The sequence below is a fragment of the Taeniopygia guttata genome, chromosome 18, assembly GCF_048771995.1.
Source record: "Taeniopygia guttata chromosome 18, bTaeGut7.mat, whole genome shotgun sequence".
Lineage (NCBI taxonomy): Eukaryota > Metazoa > Chordata > Aves > Passeriformes > Estrildidae > Taeniopygia > Taeniopygia guttata.
In genome coordinates, this window is record NC_133043.1 from 3,748,029 (window position 1) to 3,767,453 (window position 19,425).

General features: G+C 40.3%; 1 protein-coding gene and 1 long non-coding RNA gene across 13 annotated transcripts in view; both read left to right on the top strand.

Annotated features, from left to right (window-relative positions):
• BPTF (bromodomain PHD finger transcription factor) overlaps positions 1-19,425 on the top strand; it is a 52,556-nt gene that overhangs the window by 27,601 nt on the left and 5,530 nt on the right. For 5 of the 12 annotated variants that reach the window (XM_072936944.1, XM_072936938.1, XM_030287438.4 and 2 more), the window contains 16 exons: positions 255-2,664; positions 2,894-3,018; positions 3,220-3,348; positions 3,654-3,804; positions 4,562-4,685; positions 6,049-6,301; positions 6,745-6,906; positions 7,865-8,013; positions 8,278-8,401; positions 8,957-9,180; positions 10,325-10,547; positions 10,772-11,082; positions 12,317-12,399; positions 14,176-14,401; positions 14,821-15,164; positions 18,393-18,566. In XM_072936944.1, the coding sequence (XP_072793045.1) occupies positions 255-2,664; positions 2,894-3,018; positions 3,220-3,348; positions 3,654-3,804; positions 4,562-4,685; positions 6,049-6,301; positions 6,745-6,906; positions 7,865-8,013; positions 8,278-8,401; positions 8,957-9,180; positions 10,325-10,547; positions 10,772-11,082; positions 12,317-12,399; positions 14,176-14,401; positions 14,821-15,164; positions 18,393-18,566 (5,212 nt within the window). The remainder of the gene's footprint in view (positions 1-254; positions 2,665-2,893; positions 3,019-3,219; positions 3,349-3,653; positions 3,805-4,561; positions 4,686-6,048; positions 6,302-6,744; positions 6,907-7,864; positions 8,014-8,277; positions 8,402-8,956; positions 9,181-10,324; positions 10,548-10,771; positions 11,083-12,316; positions 12,400-14,175; positions 14,402-14,820; positions 15,165-18,392; positions 18,567-19,425) is intronic. The other 7 variants (XM_030287439.4, XM_072936943.1, XM_072936937.1 and 4 more) reach the window with 6 other exon arrangements.
• LOC140685252 (uncharacterized) lies at positions 15,171-17,823 on the top strand. The gene is made up of 2 exons (XR_012058571.1): positions 15,171-17,400; positions 17,451-17,823. It is a non-coding gene; the product is annotated as an uncharacterized lncRNA (long non-coding RNA).

Consider the following 19,425-nt stretch of genomic DNA (forward strand, 5'->3'; position numbering starts at 1 on the left):
ATGAGTAAAAGCATAGAACCTGAGAAATGACTATTAAAAAACTGTGTAACAGATTTTGTCAAGACATCTAAAATGTCTCAGTAAAATGATTGCCTGTTATCCATTGTAGCAGTGTCTGAAGCTTTTGTTCCTTTTTTAATTGAAATCTTTTAATATGCTAAAAGCCCCATTTATTTCTTAGTACTTAATGTAAAAATATAATTTGTATTCATTATTGGGGAGCTCACTGACTCAGAGTTACTTCTTCTTCACAGTGGAAAAAGACATCGATGGTGAAAATGATAAAGTCATCAAAGAAGAACCTATGGATGTAGATGATGTGAAAATTGAATCCTCCATAAAAGATGAGGAAAGTCATTGTAAGCGGGATATAATCAATGTCAGTGAGGGATTTCATTTAAGGACTTGCTACAAAAGGAAAGTAAAATCATCAAAATTAGATGGACTCCTGGAGCGGCGAATAAAACAGTTTACACTGGAAGAAAAACAGCGTCTAGAAAAGATTAAGCTGGAGGCTGGTGCTAAAACTGGGGGCATTCGATCTGTGAGCCCCCAGAAAAACACAGATGAGCTACAAACCAGGAATGGGAAAGGAGGAAGCCAGTTTGACTCTTCTTCCCAAGATAAAAGCTACACTTCAGACAAGACCCAAGCCGAAGATGCAGAACAGGACTGTTTGCCCATCAGCAGCATCTCCTGTACCAAAACTGGGGATGAAGATGAGCCTTCTTTGCCTTTGTCAAACAGGCTCTCAAAAGAGGGGCAGCTGCTGGATGAAGACTCCCCTCAATGCTCTGAAGGAGACAGCTCTGTTCAGAATGATGGCAGAGAAAACAACCCTGAGCCTTCAACTGCTGATGAGTGTCAAGGACAAGAGGCTCTTGGACAGTCAGAGAGCTCTTTAGTGGATGGCTTGAAACAAACCAGTGCTGAAGGCAGAATCAAATGGGATGTTTCAGAAACAAATGAAAAACCCTTGAAGCAAAAGCTACCTATTACCAGAGTGTCTCAGCGAGAACTTGAAAACTTAGGACCAGTGGTACCTGAAAGCAGCTGTAGAAGAGAAGCTGTGGGCACTCTTGAAAAAGCAGACTCAGAAGGGAATTCTGAACAGCAAAGCAAAGATCCAGAAAACAATTGTATGATTAAAAGCCATATGGAAACGACATCCTCTCAAGAAAGTGAAATGGAGGAAGAAATTGCTCCTGTGAAGACAGAAAGTAAGTCTGAAAAGTTGATACTTCAGCAAAAATCAGCAAATAAAGATCTAGAATCATTTAAAACAGGGCTGATTTCTGAAAGAAACCTTGAAAGCCAAACTCTGGAACACATGGATGGAGAAGATGATAACAAGGATTTACTGAGCTCTAAACTAACAGAGGCTAATGGTCAAAATAAAGGTCAGGAACTGAAAGTGGACACAGATGCCATGAACAAATATCTTGATCAGACAAATGTAAATACTATTACTGACAAAAAGAATAATAAAGATGAAGAAACTGAGACAGAAGAAGAAAAATCATCATTTCAGATGAATGGAAAAGACAATGACATTAAAGCATTATCAAATGATGCCTGCTTAGTGAAAAATACCTGTGAAGCTAAGGCAGGGGGTGATATTGAACCAAAAGTTAATAATATTAATAAATCCATTCCAGAACATGAAATAAAACCATTAACTTTTAAGGAATCTTCAGTAAAACCATTCATGAATGGTGACATCGTGGGAGAGGACACAAAGGATAAAAAGAATGTGGACTCAAAGTCACATCTGCAGAGTTCACCTGAGTCTGGAGAGACTCTTCAGCCAACAGATGAAGTTCCCAAGTGTGTGCAGCAAACTGAAGAAAATCAGCTTTCTCCTGAGAGATCTGCCAGTGTTGGCTGTGCTTCCCTGCCAACACAGCCTGTCTGTAAAGAAAATAACCTGAGCAGTGAAACAGAATCTATGGAAACTGAAGCAATTGAGGAGAAGAAAGTTGCTCCATCACCTGTAACCTCATGTGAGGAATCCAGCTTGAGCAGTCACTTTGCTGACCAGAATGGGGTACAGACATATAAAATGGAAAATATTAATGGAGAAAGTAAAGTGAAAACTGTTATTACTGAAGTGACTACCACAACCTCAACTGTGTCCACAGAGTCCAAAACGGTGTTTAAGGTTGCAGAGACTGGAGCTGCCAGTGATGAGAAAACCACAGTTGTTTCCTCTACAGAAAACTGTGCCATCTCCACTGTCACCACCACCACCACTGTCACCAAGCTCACCACTCCAGCCTCAGAAAGTAACTCTGATGTCATTTCTGTCCAGGAGCACAGTAAAACAGTGGTTACTACAACAGTCACTGATTCATTGACCACCCCAGAAGGCACATTGGTGACTTCCATGACTGTCAGCAAAGAATATTCCACAAAAGACAAAGTGAAGTTAATGAAATTCACAAGACCCAAAAAAACTCGTTCTGGAACTGCCTTGCCATCTTATAGGAAATTTGTTACTAAAAGCAGTAAAAAAAGTATATTTGTTTTACCCAATGATGACTTAAAAAAGCTGGCCAGGAGAGGAGGGATCAGAGAGGTTCCTTATTTCAATTACAATGCAAAGCCTGCCTTGGATATCTGGCCATATCCATCCCCAAGACCAACTTTTGGGATCACTTGGAGGTACATATTTTACATTTTTGAGAAGAAGTCTAGGATGTGATGAAATGAATTGATTTTTAAAATACAAGTGATAGTTTATTTATTGTGATGTTTATTCCCAAATATGCAAATTTTGCTATTTATTATTCAGTTTTCTATATTGTTCAGTAAAAGTATCATGGAAATCCTTTGTCCTGTTGTTTTGGTATTTTAAATTTATTTTAAAATATAATTTATATTCTGTTATTAGATACCGACTCCAAACTGTCAAATCATTGGCTGGAGTGAGCCTGATGTTGAGGTTATTGTGGGCATGTCTCAAGTGGGATGATATGGCAGCAAAAGCTCCACCTGGGGGAGGAACCACAAGGACAGGTATTGTAATTTTAAATTTCTGGTTTTCTTTGCAAAAGCTTCTGAGTATTACACTCCCTCAAAACATTTCTATAAAGGTTCACTGTCAGCTGTGGCATTTGAATTTTGTTTGCTGTTTCTTTGCCTTGAGTACATTGGGTTGATTGGATATTTAGCTTTATTTGTTTCTGTTATTAATCTACTGGGACTAATTTGTTGCAGAAACAACTGAAACTGAAATTACAACAACAGAAATAATCAAGCGGAGAGATGTTGGTCCATATGGGATCCGGTCAGAGTACTGTATAAGAAAAATCATTTGTCCCATTGGTGTACCAGAGGCTCCAAAAGGTTTGTTTGTTAATTTGTTTATTTGTTTAGACTTCCCTCCCCCACCTGCTGTAATCTAGAGAAATTGAGGTAACTGGATCTTTATGCTAATTCAACCCATCAAGGGAGATAATGCAGCTTGCCACAAACTATTAATTTACCTAAGGCAAACAAATGTTGCATTTAACAAATGGACATGATTTATCTGAAGCTGAAAGGCCTCCTTGTTTATAAAATGGGACTGAAAACATCACTAAATCTTGGTGTACACTTCAATTTCGTTTTATGGTGTAGCTTAATGTGTCTGTTTTGACTGCTCTCTAAAGAAACTCCAACACCCCAGAGGAAGGGACTGCGATCAAGTGCCCTCAGGCCAAAAAGGCCAGAAACACCCAAGCAAACAGGCCCTGTTATAATGGAAACTTGGGTAGCAGAGGAGGAGTTGGAACTGTGGGAGATCAGGGCATTTGCTGAAAGGTAAAGTGAGCTTTTAAAGAAAGTAGTCTTCATTTGTGTGATTGTTAAATAAAAGTTGCCCTAGAGATCACAAACCTGGTCACTATGATCACTAGAAACACATCTGTGTTGTGTTTTTACTGGGCCTTTTGGTATTGATAGTCATGCTTAAAGTTACAAAGCTGAACTATTTGCTGGTACCAAATGTAAGGTATGCAGATATTTCAGATTTGTTAGAACTAATATTATATTAATTGTTCTATGCTTATGAACCAACTACCATTAAATGCTAAAAGGTTATTACTGTAATGCAGCTGTAGTCTGCTTTTGGCATGACTTTGTACAGTATTTGTTAAGTACTTCTATAATCCAGAGAAAATGACTGTGTACGAGTAAATTGAGCCTGAGAATACTCAAGTCATAAGATGCATAAGATGCTTACAGTTGGAACAACATTTTTGAGTCTCTTGGAAAGAACAATTTTAAATGTATGTTATTACCATGGGTTTCTTGCAGTCTCAGATGTAATTATAAATTCCAGTTTTGATTGTTTCCTGTAAGGTGTTGCAGTAGTTTAGCATCAGGACATTTCAGGGATGTTGCATGCAACTTCAGTAGTTTATTTCAAAATACTTTTAAGACTGTGACCAGGTTTTCAGTGATCCTCTGTCTTGACAGTTGCTCTTACGAGAGCAGTTAAACTGTATAAAACAAAATGCAGTTTGATGGTTGGATTTTATGTGGTGGTATAACTTACTTTTGGTTGTGTTTTTGGCAGGGTGGAGAAGGAAAAGGCACAGGCAGTTGAACAACAGGCTAAGGTTAGTGAACAGAAGAAGGCAGAGGAGTTCAAGGCCCAATTGGAGGCTCAGCTAAAACACCAACGTTTGGCTGCCCAGCAGGTGGGGAGCTGTTGGTCGTCCCAGCAGTCAGCAACTGCACTGCTCACCACATGCATCATAGCCTGGGAAATGAAGTTATCCTTTGCTTACACCATTTCTCAAATAGTTCCAACTGCAGATTAAGCCATCAAACAATGCTGCTGCCACTGTATACATCTGTTATTTTGAAACAGGGTTAAAGCAAAGGCTTGTTCTGGATTGCCTGTTTTCACCCACATCATTTATAACACTTTAGAAAGGTTTAATTTGCTTCCATTTTAAAGAAAGCTGGGAAGCACCCATCTCCAGGTAAGCTTCTCAGTGTTCTGTGTGTGATGGAAAGCTGCCTTGGAATACAGCTGACTTGGGAATACAACTGCATTTCATGCTTCACTCAAATTGAATCTTTTGATTTTATTCTAGCTTATCTGACTTAAGCCCATTGATGATTTTATTTAAATATATGTAAATATGTATATATTTATATTTAAATGTATGCAATTAAAACTATGAAATCTAATGCCATGTTGGTATTTCACATACATTATTAAGAACTGTGCTTTTTCTCAACATATTCCTTCTTCATTTCATCTATCCTGACAAAAACCCATTAGTAGTGAACAAGTGCTTCTGATTTGTGGGAATTACTGCAACATAGTGCTGGAATTTAAATTAGATAAATACAGATACAATTCCAGTAACATGGGAAAAAATGTTAGATTAGTTGACATTTTAGAAGAGCCTGCTGATACATCCCTTCACTAAGGGGCTCTCTAGATTAAATATGCTTTTTCAACAATTACAGCACAGAAGGTCACTGGGTAAGGTAAGGGATTTTGAACCTAATTTTTTTAAGCAGGCTGAATTTAAATTTAAAATAATAGTTTTTAAAATTGCATTCTCAGTGGTGAAAGAGAATGATACAGTCTGTTTTTTCCTCTAACTGGCAGTATCTCAGTGCGGGAAGCTCTAAATATAGGAATGCTAATAGTAAACTCTGTGTTGATGATGATATACCAATTACTGACATAGATGCATGCACATGGTCAAAGCCAAATATAGATGGATATTTTTTGAAGGTTTTTAAACCTTTCTGATTAATCTGAGACAAATGAATACGTTGTGTGGGTTTTTTTAAGTAAAATCTGCCATGAAATTAACATAAGGCAAGGATTTTAAAGTTGTTATAAAGGAAAATTTCTGGCTGTGTGTTCTAAGCAGATTTGTAGTTCTGGAGATCAAGGAACCTATTCTTCAATCCTCTACAATTTGAACTAAAATCCTACCAGAGGCCTCTATCTTTCAATACTGGATAGAGACAATGTTGATGTTGTAAAATCCCAAAATACTAATTAACTCTTTATTCCATTTTTTTTCTAAATAGAAACGGCTGGAGCAGCAGAAGCAGATCCCTGCAGGAGGTGTGGTCCCTGCAGCCACCACAGCCAGCAGCACTGCAACCACAGTCTCCACACCCCAGAAAGTCGTGGTGGGCCCCCTGACAGGCCCAGTCCCCACGGGAACCAAAGTGGTGCTCACCACTAAAGTGGGGTCTCCAGCTACAGTAACATTCCAACAGAACAAGAATTTCCATCAGACTTTTGCTACTTGGGTTAAGCAAGGCCAGTCTTCAACAGGTAAGGAATCATTTGTCATGGAAGGAACATTGCTGGAGTTCATCCTGTGTATGCATCACATCCTTTATACATATCACATCTCCTCCAGATATGCAGCATTATTACATTTCTGGTTATCTTTGCTCTTAACTCTTGCTGTGCCAGAAGGACATTTCTCAGATTGTACCTGTCTAGTTTTTCCTTGTTTTGACTTCTGCTAGGAAGACTCATTTCTGACCTGTCTCATTAATTACTGACAGTTTTTGTACCAGTTTCATTCATGAAAGCATTCTATGATGTAACATACTGTTTCCAAAAAAAAACCTTTACCAATGAAAGCATGACACATTAAAAAAAAAAAAAGTAAAAGTAACCCTGTAGTTTGCTGTTTCATGCTTGAAAAACAGTCATTTCATTGACTAATGATTCTGCTCTAAACCTGCCTGTTCTGTGTGCCTCAATAGCCACTAGCACAGCTGCCACCTCAGCCACAACCATTGCCAGCACAGGGCAGACCTTCCAGCTCTCAGGCAGCCCAGTAACGATGGCAGGGAAAGTGATAACTAAGCTGCCACTCCCTGCAAACAGCAAGATTGTTGCCGTCAATGTGCCATCAACTCAAGGAGGTAGGGCAAAGGGAACTGAATAAAAACTGTATTCCAGCTTGCTGTTTAATTCTCCTTTGACACTATTTTCCCAGTGAAGTAAACTATGACATGAAGGGGGAAAAACATATATTTTATATATATATAAATACAAGTTTCTACAACTTGTTCCCCCTGTGTTGCATATTTGTGTCTGTAAGGGGAAAAATGCAAGTTTTTTGCTTATAAAGTATTCTGCATTTCCTAGCACAAAATTAGGAGCTTTATTTGGAACAATGTGGAATTGAAGCATGCTTTTTTTTTAATCTAAATCAACAAAGCAACTTTCTTCACAAAAATATTAATGCCTACAGCTGCTCTTCACTGATGAGCAGGAGTTTAGCTCCAGACTAAGATTAGCATTTTTGATTCTTGCCTCAAGAAGAGGACTTAATATTTTGAGATTTGTGAATGTTTATTGAACAGAAAAAGCTCAGTTCTCTGTCTCCATTATATTTAGCATCTGAGCACATCATAAAGGCTGCAGATGTCGTATTGAAATTTCATAGGTGACAGGAGAAGCATTGCCCGTTTTCTTCAGCACCACAGTGTTGTAGGTGAAAGGTGTATAAACTGCTCTCCTACATTTGAAATTAATCAGATTATAGCTTTTAATGGTTGTATAACACTAATTTGTGGCGCTCTGTCAATGCAAGGACTTCTTTGCAGTTACCATCAAACTGATCTTTGTGAAGATTCACACTTTCCTTAATCTTTTCTAAAATACCTGTTTCTTAACTTAAAATGTAGTTGGACTATTGACAAAGTATAATGCTGCTTCTTTTTACTATATGACAAAGGCTTTCCCCAGAAATGTTGAAAGGCTCAAAGGTATTCTAGAAACCTGAAGACTTTTGTTCTAAATGCCACCCTGGAGTTGCATTTACTTCTTTTGCTGGCCATTATGCCATTAATGAATTCTCAATTTTTCTTTAATTAGGTGTGGTTCAAGTTCAGCAAAAGGTATTGGGTATCATTCCATCAACTACAGGTGCAAGTCAAACCTTTACTTCATTCCAGCCAAGGACAGCAACTGTAACCATTAGGCCAAACACCACAGGGACATTAGGAACAACAAGCACTTCACAAGTAAGATGTTTTTCTGGTTATTTAACTCAAAAAAAAAGTAGATGCGTAGACTTTAAGTTATTGGCAGATATTAAAAGTTCTGGCTAATCATTTTCCAATGGTTTTGGCTCGTCTCAGCAATGGTGTGTATGGATCCTTTATTCTAACAAGGTACAACAGTTCCCTCCAGTTGGAAAAATTAAAACACACATGGAAAACCATTCAGGACATAATTCCAGGGGCTTTTTCCTCAAGATGACAGGTGGTCTCCTCTTTGGTGTGCAGGTAGTGCAGGGGACACCGCTGCGCCCCGGGATGACGGTGATCCGGACACCGCTGCAGCAGTCCACCCTTGGCAAGACCATCATTCGAACACCTGTAGTGGTGCAACAAGGTATTCTGCCAGCCAGTAGGTTCACTTTAATATTTTAAATCCCAGTGTGAAATCCATGGTTTGTTTCTTCATTAATTCCTTGTGTGTCATTGTGTCCCAATGCAAAAATCCCTCATTTTGATGCTTGACTATACCTTTTTCAGCTTTCGGATGTTTTGGAGGCTTTGCCAATGTTATTCATCATTGACACTGGGAAATGTAGTACTTAATTTGAAGTCCATTCATTTGGTGGGGAAAAAAAACCCCACAAAACTATAAAACCCTAAAAACATACAGCGTAATTGTGCATTGAGAAAGCCTTTTTTTTTTGTATGTTTTATCTTAAAGAGAAAAAACAGTGTTTTTGAAGTTCTCCATATGCATGCAACCTTAGTTAAAATAGGAAACGTTTTGCAGAGTTTTTTCCATCACACAAAGGGTCTGTAAAAAAAATTTATGTGCAAAGTGCAGTGTTTGCTTCCTCTGTCTGATCACCATCACAGTCCATTGCAATTTGTGACTTGGAGGCTTGCTGTGCTTATGGTTAAAAAGCTGAAAATGTGTTTCTTAGCTCAAATTCTTCTCTTACAGGTCAGACCCAGCAAGTGGTGACTCAGATAATCAGGGGTCAACCTGTCTCAACAGCAGTTTCTAGCACCAGCACAGCTTCTTCCAGCACTGGGCAGAAAACCATCACAAGTTCTGGAACAGCCCCTCAACAAGCTCAGCCACAGACCCCAGCACCGCCCCCTCGCCCGCAGCAGGGCCAGGTGAAGCTGACAATGGCCCAGCTCACCCAGCTCACACAAGGGCAGGTAAAGCACTGGACAGCCTTGGGTGTGGGAATGTGCTAACCCATCATGCCTTTGCATTTCAGCAGTGTAGTGCCTGTGCCCTTAAATTCGTGTGTCTGGCTTCATTTAGGATGAGCACTGGCATAATTACAGACTGAAAGCAGCTTAAATTGTAAATAAATATAATAAACAGTAAATACAAAGTAAGTAGTTTTAATAGTAAAGTTTTAACTCTTGCTTCCTGTTGTATTTCCCAGTAAGGTAACTGGCATCAGGAGTGTTCAGCAGCATGGAAAAAAATCTTTAATAGCAGTAAGGGGCGTAATTATTCTGTATGGTCTGTTTTGTAGACATTCAGATCATAATTTTGATTACTTTTCTTTTGATTTGATGTGAAGATCTAGTTTTCATTCATGCTATCCAGAATCTCAGAGGAACAGTTGCAGTATCTGTGAGCAGAGGAGGAAAAAGTTCTTACAACTTCTGCTCAGATCATGAAGATCTGTTGGCAAAAAATAAATTGAACATCAATTTTTGGGTAAAAATAAATTTCTATGATTTACCACAACATCTGTTCTTCAAATTATAAATAATTCATATAAATTATTGTGATGTACAGACTACTCATTGCCAGATAAGGTTTTTTGTAGGTGGAACAAGACTTGGAGTTTAAGCTGAAAGGGAGTATGGGTTTAGATTAGGGACTGAGAGGAAATTATTCTCTATGAGGGTGAAGTGGCCGTGGCACAGTTTGCCCAGAGCAGCTGTGGCTGCCCCATCCCTGGAAGTGTCCAAGGTCGGGTTGGATGGGGCTTAGAGCAACCTGGGATAGTGGAAGGTGTGGGTGGAATTGGGTGAGCTTTAAGGTCCTTCCCAACCTAAACCACTCTGTGATTCAGTGAGTTTCTACACCAAAGACTCAGCGTTGTGTTGTGTTCTGTGGGTTCACAAAATGTGTAGCTCCAGCCCAGTCATCTGTTGGCGATAGAATTGTTGAAAGAGTCCTTGAGTATTTTGTGATCTCAGATACTAGTTCTGGGTTTTAGGAGTATGGTATATGATAAAAATACTGAATTCTGAAATCCAAACCCCTGATTGTTCTGATGTTCAGCAGAGCCTGTCTAAGAATTACATCACTAATACATCAATATTAACTTTTTTTTAGGGTGGCAGTCAAGGCTTAACTGTGGTAATTCAGGGACAAGGTCAAACTACTGGTCAATTACAATTAATCCCTCAGGGTGTGACTGTAATACCTGGTCCAGGACAGCAGCTTATGCAAGCAGCTATGCCAAATGGTACAATTCAGAGATTTCTGTTCACCCCACTACCAGCAGCTGCTACTACAGCTAGCACAACTACAACCACCGTTTCTACTTCCACCTCGGGTAAGCAATGTTCTGTTCAGCAGAAAAAAGCTTCCATTTCAATTGCATGAGGGTATTTATGCAGTTGGAGGTTGTCTGTTACTGCAGTGAGTTTGCTGGAAGTGTATTGCAGAGTCTGTGGTTGAGTTCCTGCGCAGAGCTTTGCAGTAGTTCGGCGGGTTTGGGTTATCAAGGCTCCTAGCCGTGCCATTTGCCATTAATGGACTCCTGGTTTGTGTTCACAGCTGCGGGGGAAGCGAAGCCGGCTCTGCAGGCGCCTCCGGCTCCGGCCGTGCCCACGGGGCAGGGGCAGCCCCCGGGCCAGCCCAGCTCGGGGGCACAGCCCGCGGGGGCTCAGCCCCAGGGCGCTCAGCCCGAGGCCCCGAACCAGCCCGAGGCTCCCGGGGACCCCGCGGCCCCTCCCGAAGCTCAGCCCTCCAAATCTCCGGCTCAGTCTCCAGCCCAGGCTCCGGGGCTCTCGCCAGCGCCAGGCCCGACGCAGCCGCCGCCCGCGGGCCTGCCCCCAGGCCAGGCCCAGGCTCAGCATCCAGCTCAGGTGCAAACTCCAATCCAACAGCCCAGTCTGATGTGGCCCCCCACTCCCATACAGATTCCAGCTCGCCTGCAGCAATCACAGCCTCAGGTTCAGACCTCCGGCCCAACCCTTGCAAGTACTCAAAGTTTAAATCAGGTTCCTGTGCAGTGCCCAGCTCATGCTCAGCTGCAACTTCAGCAGCCTCCAACAAGTGTTACTGCAGTGCCTCAGCTCCAGCAGCAAGTGGAAGTCCTCTCTCAGCTGCAGCCCCGTGCTGTGGCTCGGATACGAGCCCAGCAGGGCAGTGTGCCCCAGATCCAGCTTCAGTTGCCTCTTGAGGTCCAGCAGAGTAGCCCAGCACAGGCTCAGCAGATTGCCAGTGTGGTGGCAGTGCAAGCAGCTAGTGTGCAGGAGCAGCTGCACAGAGTCCAGCAATTCAGGGAGCAGAAGCAGAAGAAAAAGCAGCAGCAGATAGAAATTAAACGTGAGCACACCCTTCAGGCTTCTAATCAAAGTGACATTACCCAGAAACAGGTAAAGTTAACAGAAGGAAATTAACACTTAATGAATGAAGAAATCTAATTTGAAATGCCTGGTCTTGTTAACAATGTTAATACATTTGATAGGCAGTTAATTTGATTCTTTCAAAGATAGTGCACGATTGCTATTGGCAATTTAATGACATGTTCCAAGTTAATTCAGGACATCAAGTCACTTGTACCATGTTTGCATTCTTCTGTCACCTTGATTCAGTTTACCATTAGCTGCTGGGACAAATCCATCTCTATTCTCAATTCAGGAAAGATAGGTCAGAGCTAGGAGAGCTGATGGACAGAACACACGTGCAGTACTTCCATTACCTGAAAACTGAGGTTCCAAAGAGGTATCTGAAATGTGATGCTGTTGGATGGCTGCAGGGCTTAAAAATATATAATGGACTATTACCACTTCTAAAATAAAACAACCAGTCACTGAGGAAATACAGTCAATTTACATTTAATTAGTTCCTGGGTTCAAACTTGGCATAAGCAAAATATCCTTCTCTGGGGTGGTGGTGTTTTCTTTCTCAATTTCTTTTTGAATTTTCAATAATTGTTTTAAACAAGCACTGCTCCCCTGATAAAATCAGCTTTATTTTATCATTTAGTAAAATAAATGACACTTTAACTTAGGAAATGTCCTGGCTCTCCCCATAATACTGTGAAATACTGGCTAAGTTTTCATCTTTTATTTTGGATTCTGTATCATCTTACAGGTGGTTATGAAGCAGAATGCTGTCATAGAACATTTGAAACAGAAGAAGATGCTGACTCCAGCTGAGAGGGAAGAAAATCAGAGGTGAATATGCATTAGAGTGCATTCATAGATATCAGATCTTTCATTTGTTGTATCTTTTAATGGTATCATAATGAAATGCTTAAAGAAGTGTTGCAATATAAGCTTGGTTTGAGTAACACTTAAAAGTAGCTTTCACAATTATATTAATCTCATCTAGTATAATCTCAATTTTTATTTCGATTAATATGTTTTTAAGTAATGTTACATATTGTGTTTGAAGCTCTTTACTCAAGTAAAGAAGCACAGAATGGAGAATTAATGCTTCTGCTGCAAAAAAAGCCTGGGTTTTGTTTGTCCTTTATCATGGCCATGTGTTTCCATTCTTGTCCCTGCACATCCCACTCTACAGAAGGAGCTGAAGAGTTGGAAGACAGATTGACAAACTGAGAGATTTTATGCTTGAAGCTGCTAAACAGAAATTTGGAGTGTTTGTCATTTGTCTTGGGATTATTTTGACTCCTTTTCACACATGCAGTTGCTCCAATTAGATAATCACAAGTGTGTGTCAGATACTAAGAAAAAGAAGAGTATGTTCTATAAAATGTTGATCATCAAATCAGAAGCTCAGTTGATTACAACACTATCCTTGGGTGCCACTCCTTTACTGTTCACAGTTGCATAAAGAAAAAGATGTATTGGATATGCTCTTCATTTAATGGTGTCAGATAACCAAATAGGTGTTTCGACTGACAAAAGTCCAATTTAAGAGAAAGATAAAAAAACAGTTCAAACTAGCCTGGTTTGTGGTGCAGCTGCTTTTCCATTTCACTGATTTATTCTTCTTCAAAAATACAATGTGGGGATCTTTAGTCCATGAAAAATCCAGGTTAAACCAAGTAGATACAGTGCAGGTATAAAGAGCAAACTCAAAAAATTGTATGACTCTACAAATATTTATCTACATATTCCATTGTCATCAAATTCCAGGTGTCTATCAAAGAACAAAATACCTGAGACCACAGAGTTGCTAGCCAGCTGCTTGTCCTGGCCACTGCTATTCTGCTGTTTCCTCTCAGCTCAATGGGAGTTGTTTTTTGTGGTCACTCTGGCAACAGGCATTTGCTTTTCTAATGGTTTTGGAAAAGAATGGGGAAGGGAAAAGTAAATTAAAAAGAACCAAAATACATTAATTTTCTAATTGAAATATAAAGCAAAATAAATAAAGGGTGCAAAACAAGTGAGCAGGTAAATAGATTTATAGTTGAAGGTACAACAAGCAGATGAAAAACTAATCTTGAGCTGTCATTAGTGGAGAAGTTGGGAACTGTTTATAGTGAATTCTGTAGAGTGAAAAGTGTTTGTCAGTCCATATGCCAAAACATAAAATCTTGGTAGTATTTTGTGGTCACTGGAGTGTAGACATATCTTGTTTTGAAGAAGTTACAGGCTTCCAATTCACTTTCATCCTACATCAGCATTAAAAATCCAGCTCTTTCAAACAAATTGAGGAAACTGAATTGAGTAAAAATCTCTCTCATCCTACTAAACCCAAAGCTTTGTTGGGAATCAGATGGGGGAAAGGAGGAACAATTAGTACTCAGATCATTTAAGTGAAATTGGAATTGGCCCTCTTGAGCCTAACAAGGGACTTGATCTCTCCCAGCAGTGCTCTAGTAAATAAGCAGGAGTGGAAGCACTGGGTATTGCTAAATTTACCTTGTACATCTTAGGAAATACAATAATGAGCTTGCAGTGACTGGAGGATTGATTCTGGTTCTCAACTGGGAATAAACAGGCAGGTCAGCACAATGTCCTTTTCCTTTATTCCTTCCCCAGAATGATTGTGTGCAACCAAGTGATGAAATATATTCTGGATAAGATAGATAAAGAAGAAAAACAGGCAGCTAAGAAACGGAAGCGAGAAGAGAGTGTGGAGCAGAAGCGGAGCAAACAGAACGCGACCAAGCTCTCAGCTCTGCTTTTCAAGCATAAAGAGCAGCTGAAAGCTGAAATACTGAAAAAAAGAGCACTTCTGGACAAAGATCTACAGATTGAAGTGCAGGTAAGACAGAGTTTCAAAGACTAACTTGATATTAAGCTGGGGAGAGTATTTCTGTGTTAATCTTTGTCTGTTTACTTAGTGAGAATTTAAGGAAATTTACAGGAAGAAACTGTGGTTGTGGATCTCTGCAAAGCTGCTCATATGTCCTTTGAAGGGCTCTTGGTTTTCTTCTGGACTGAAATTACCTTCTTTCATTGAACAGCTTCTGATAAGTTACAGCCAGTGGGCCATTGTAGCCCAAGAGTGTTATCCCTTAATATTATGTGAATTGTAGGTTCAGAACATGAAAAAATGCATATTTAAATGGATTTGATTGTTTATTTTTGGTTAAGTTTGGGGATTTTTGCCTAGATTTTAACCCTGTCTTGCAATAATCATGTGAAGTGCCTCCCTCTATTTATTCATTTAATACACTTCAGGAGGAGCTAAAGAGAGACTTGAATAAAATTAAGAAAGAAAAAGAAAGAGCCCAGGCAGCAGCTGCTGCAGCAGCAGCCGCAGCCGCTGCGGCCGCCGCCGCTGCCCCACCACCACCGCCACCAGTGCCACCAGCACCGCCGCAGCTGCCAGCAGCCAGCGTCACCTCCTCCTCCTCCACCACTGTCCCCGTGCCAGTCTCCTCCCAGAAGAGGAAACGAGAGGAGGAGAAAGATTCCTCAGCTTCCAAGTCCAAGAAAAAGAAAATGATTTCTACTACCTCAAAGGAAACGAAGAAGGACACAAAGCTTTACTGCATCTGTAAAACGCCTTACGACGAGTCCAAGTGAGTAGCGATGCCACAGCCCCTCCTGCATGTCCTTAGCTTTAGGTTTAGTGTCAGCTCGTAGCACCAGGTAGTGCTAGAAGTGGAGCTAGAGGCAGGTTATTGCAGGGATCACTGAGGTGTAGAGAATAAAGTCTCTATTTTCCACTAGCAGTTACAAATATGAACATACTCGATTGATACTGTTACTGTCTCCATTGTGTGACCTTCCTGTCTCACATGCCCATACTCTTTTCTTTTTTTCCCTCCGCTCTGTTACTCTTTCTTTTGCCGTTTTGCCTCTGCCTCAGAAGCAAGTGACAATTTGGTTTGAGCAATTTCTTCTGAAGAAGTAGCTGATGTTCTTCAGAAATAGCTTCGGGACCGTCTTCCATTAAATTACTTTTTGTTGTTAGGCAGTACCAGTAAAGGGGGATCCGAGTCGCTGGACTGCAGTTCACTTTGGACAATTTTTCAGGGAGAAATGGTTTCCATGTGTTATTATTTGCATGCCAGGGTTGAGAGAAATGAATATTTAACCATTTGACAAAGTGAAAACTGCAGTTCTCTGTAGTTTGATTCTAACTGTGAATGGGGAGAAGTATTTACGCTACATACAGTGCTTGTGAAGGAATGGTGTAAGTGCTGGAGTGGAGAATCCAGTGGATTCCAGGGGATAGTGTTACATGTTCTGTTTAAGCTAGAGGTGACTAACAGTAGTTAGTAATGGTTTTCTCTCATCTGAGTGCTGTGTAGAGATATATGTACTATAAATTTGACTTCAAACTAATTCCAAGTGTCAATACCTAAAACTAAGAGCTGGTACCATTTGATAGTACTTCAAGGGCTGATAACAGGGAAACCATAGATCTGGAGCCGTGCATTCACTCCATGGGTCATGGTTCTTCATTCCATGAAGTTTAGGGCCAGGACTAGGGGACCTCCTGAGGTCCCTTCTAGCCTTTTTTGGGTTTTAATTACGTCTTTTAATAAAGTTGAGATATTTGAGGTTTTTTTCACCTTGGTTTGAGTAGCTCTTACCATTGCACTTTGAGTTCAGTGTGGGAAATGGGGCTCCTCCTTGGACTGCCAGTGCTGCAGGAAGAGCAGAATGGTGCTCTGGCTGTTATGTCACTGCCACCTCTGAGAGGTGTCCCCAGGCTCACTTAACTTTGTGTCTGTGTCAGATTTTCTGTCACCCAGTGTACTTAGGAGGGACCCTGTTCTCTGATTGTGATACCAGAAGTCTGTGTGTTACTGCATCTGGACTTAGTGAGTGAGCAAAGGGATTTGTTTGTTAGACACTGTGTTGACTCCAGTGGTCATAGAGTGAATTTTGGTAGCTTGAATGGAGAACTGTGCTTCAGTGCACTGAACAAAACTTGAAGAAAAGGAAATGTTAATAACTCAGTAATATCCTTAGAAATATGATTGAGCTGTGCTGCTTTGCTTTTTTGTGAATTTTAAATTTGATTTTCTTACAAATGATGTCTGTACCGTTGAAGTACATAATCCTTTCACTGTTTGGAAAGGAATTACTCAAGTTTTAAAACAGTTTTCTGAGACTTTTTTTTTTCATATATATGTAGGCATTGGATAGTCCACTTTGTGCTGGTGTCTCTTTTCTACTTCAGAAAAGATAGGTTTGCTACTTGAAAAGCCAAGTTGTGGTATTTTACAAATACCCTGTGATTTTCTTTGACTTAGTAAAACTTCGTAAGTTGTTTTGTGCTGTGTATTTTATTGCAGATTTCTTCTGTTTATTTCTCATTCATGGTACTCCAGGATTATAGGGATTTGCTGATGCAAGGATGGTCAGTGAGGATATCTTTCTAAGATTCCTACTAAGATTTCGGCTTACTTGTTAAATCATCATGTGGCACCTGCTCCACATGCCAGTGGCAAGGTTTAGCATCTACACCTGGATGCTGGGCTCCCACATTACCAGGAGCAGACACAGCCCCTCTTGGGAAGGGGGTGCAGGCTGAGTTGCTGATAGTTGCCAGAATCTATGTGTAGCCATTCTTTTTGGAAATTGAATTGTGTGATATTTATTTTAGGATTCGCCCGCCTGAAAAACAAGAGAAAAGGCAAATCTGAGTGTCCAGGATGTGTGCAGAGGCCCAGGACATCAGAGATGCTTCCTGTGGAACATGGGGTAGCTACTACCCTTGGTGCTCTGGTGTCCCCAGGGTGTTGCCTGCAGGCTGACAGGGTGGCAGGAATTCATACAGCAGCAAGGGCAGGGGGGGTTGAGGTCTCCAAAATCCAGGAGAATGGAGAATTCCTACCTGGCAGGGGGTTGAGGTCTCCAAAATCCAAGAGGATGGAGGTTCTGAGTCTGCTTGCTTTTGCTTAGGCAGAGAGAATGGATGTGAGAGTCACCCATCCGGTTGTCACTGGTCATAGGTGTGTTCTGAGAGATCCATACACGAGTTACAAACATCCTGGCATAATATTTTACACTTTTGTCACATCATTCTGTGCAAGGTCCCATCCCCATGATTCTGTCCCTGGTTCCCTTCACTTTGTGTCATACCATACCTGGTTCTGTCACACAGCTGTGTCTGAGAGGAGACATTATTCACTCAAAATTCCACTTTGTCACAGTTTTAAGTAGCTTATTATCAGTTTTTCAGTGCACACACCCCCTCCAAAAAAAAAAAAAATAAAAAAGAAACCACCAAGATTTAAAATTGACAATCATGCCCTGACCCAATTTTCTTTTGTATCGTGTTACACCAAGATGTACCTACACACTGCTGGTTGCATGTTCTTGTAGTGTACTCGTAACTCTTAGTTGGTGTTTGCGCTTTGCTTTTGTTTTTTAAATTAACTGAGAGCTACATTTTCGAACCTTAAGGAAGTGTTTATGTGGCTTTTGAGCTGCAATTTTGAAAATGTAAACCTTTTCCTTTGGCCTTGTCTTTTTGTGCCTTTGACAGGTTTTCACACACATGTTGAAGTCAGTAGATTTTTAGCCCATAGCTTTGTCAAAGTCTGGTTGCATATTAATATGTACATATTAATACATGTGCATTTTGATGAATTGTCAAATTAAAATTGACCCAAGTGACCTTACTGCCAGTCTAGCTGCAGCATGAGATGTTAGTATGTAAGGAATAGGGAGCAGGGAAGCTGAGACAGAAAGTAGCCCAGCATCAAGTGCATCAGAGAGAAATGCAGGGAAAAGTGCCATGCCATTTGAAATGACAATTACATTGTCATTTTCATTGTGAACACTTTTAGGTTCTATATTGGCTGTGATCTTTGTACTAACTGGTATCATGGAGAATGTGTTGGCATCACAGAAAAGGAGGCTAAGAAAATGGATGTGTACATCTGTAATGAGTGTAAACGGGCACAAGAGGGCAGCAGTGAGGAGTTGTACTGTATCTGCAGAACACCTTATGATGAGTCGCAGTGAGTTCGGATAAGAACCTCTTATTCCATGTCTAGGTAGCAAAACTGCTCTGACTGTGCTTTCCTGTTCCTTGCAAAGAGTAAAAAACGAGTTATTCTGCATATATTGTATTCATTCGTAATACAAATTGCTTTCCAGTAATTGTCTCCCCCTCCCAAATGTTTCTGTTCAGTAAATGTTTAGGAAAAGTCAAGTCCCTCAGGGCAGTCAAAATGTATTGTGGTTTTTATTTTTAACAGCAATCTACTAAAACACCATGTACTTTAAATTGGGATTTTTTTTATTTTTTTATTTTATTTTATTTAACGGGATGGTTAGAAAGGCTAAAAGACAAATACTGTATTTAGTGGATTTTTTTTGTGCTTTAATCTGATCTGGCTGGAGAATATAATTTTAGCATGGGGGGGGGTATGTGGTTGGTATATGATCATATATGTGTGAATTATATGCATCTTTTACTGTAAGGCTTTGTGTCATAGAATACTCCCTCTGTATTCAGTTACAAGGCTGAAGCTTCCATATGAAAAATGCTTGTATGGAGTGAAACAAGCCCTAGTTGTAGTCCAGTTTGTGCAAAATGCATCTTGAATTGGTTTGGATGCTGGCTGGGTGAGGCTTCTGGCTTTACACTGTTCCTTTCATCTCTAAAGCAGAGGAATTATTTTTGAAATCCTGATTGCTTGAAAGTATAAAATTCAGGAATGTGTTTTGAAGTGGTCCGTAAATACAAAAGCAGTTGGAGTAGAGTTTGTCACTCTGAAATCTGATGTTACCTGTTGTCTTTAATCATGCCAAGTATCTGCTTGTGTGCAGGGGATGGCAGGTGTATGTGTTTAAATGTAACCTGGACTTGAAATA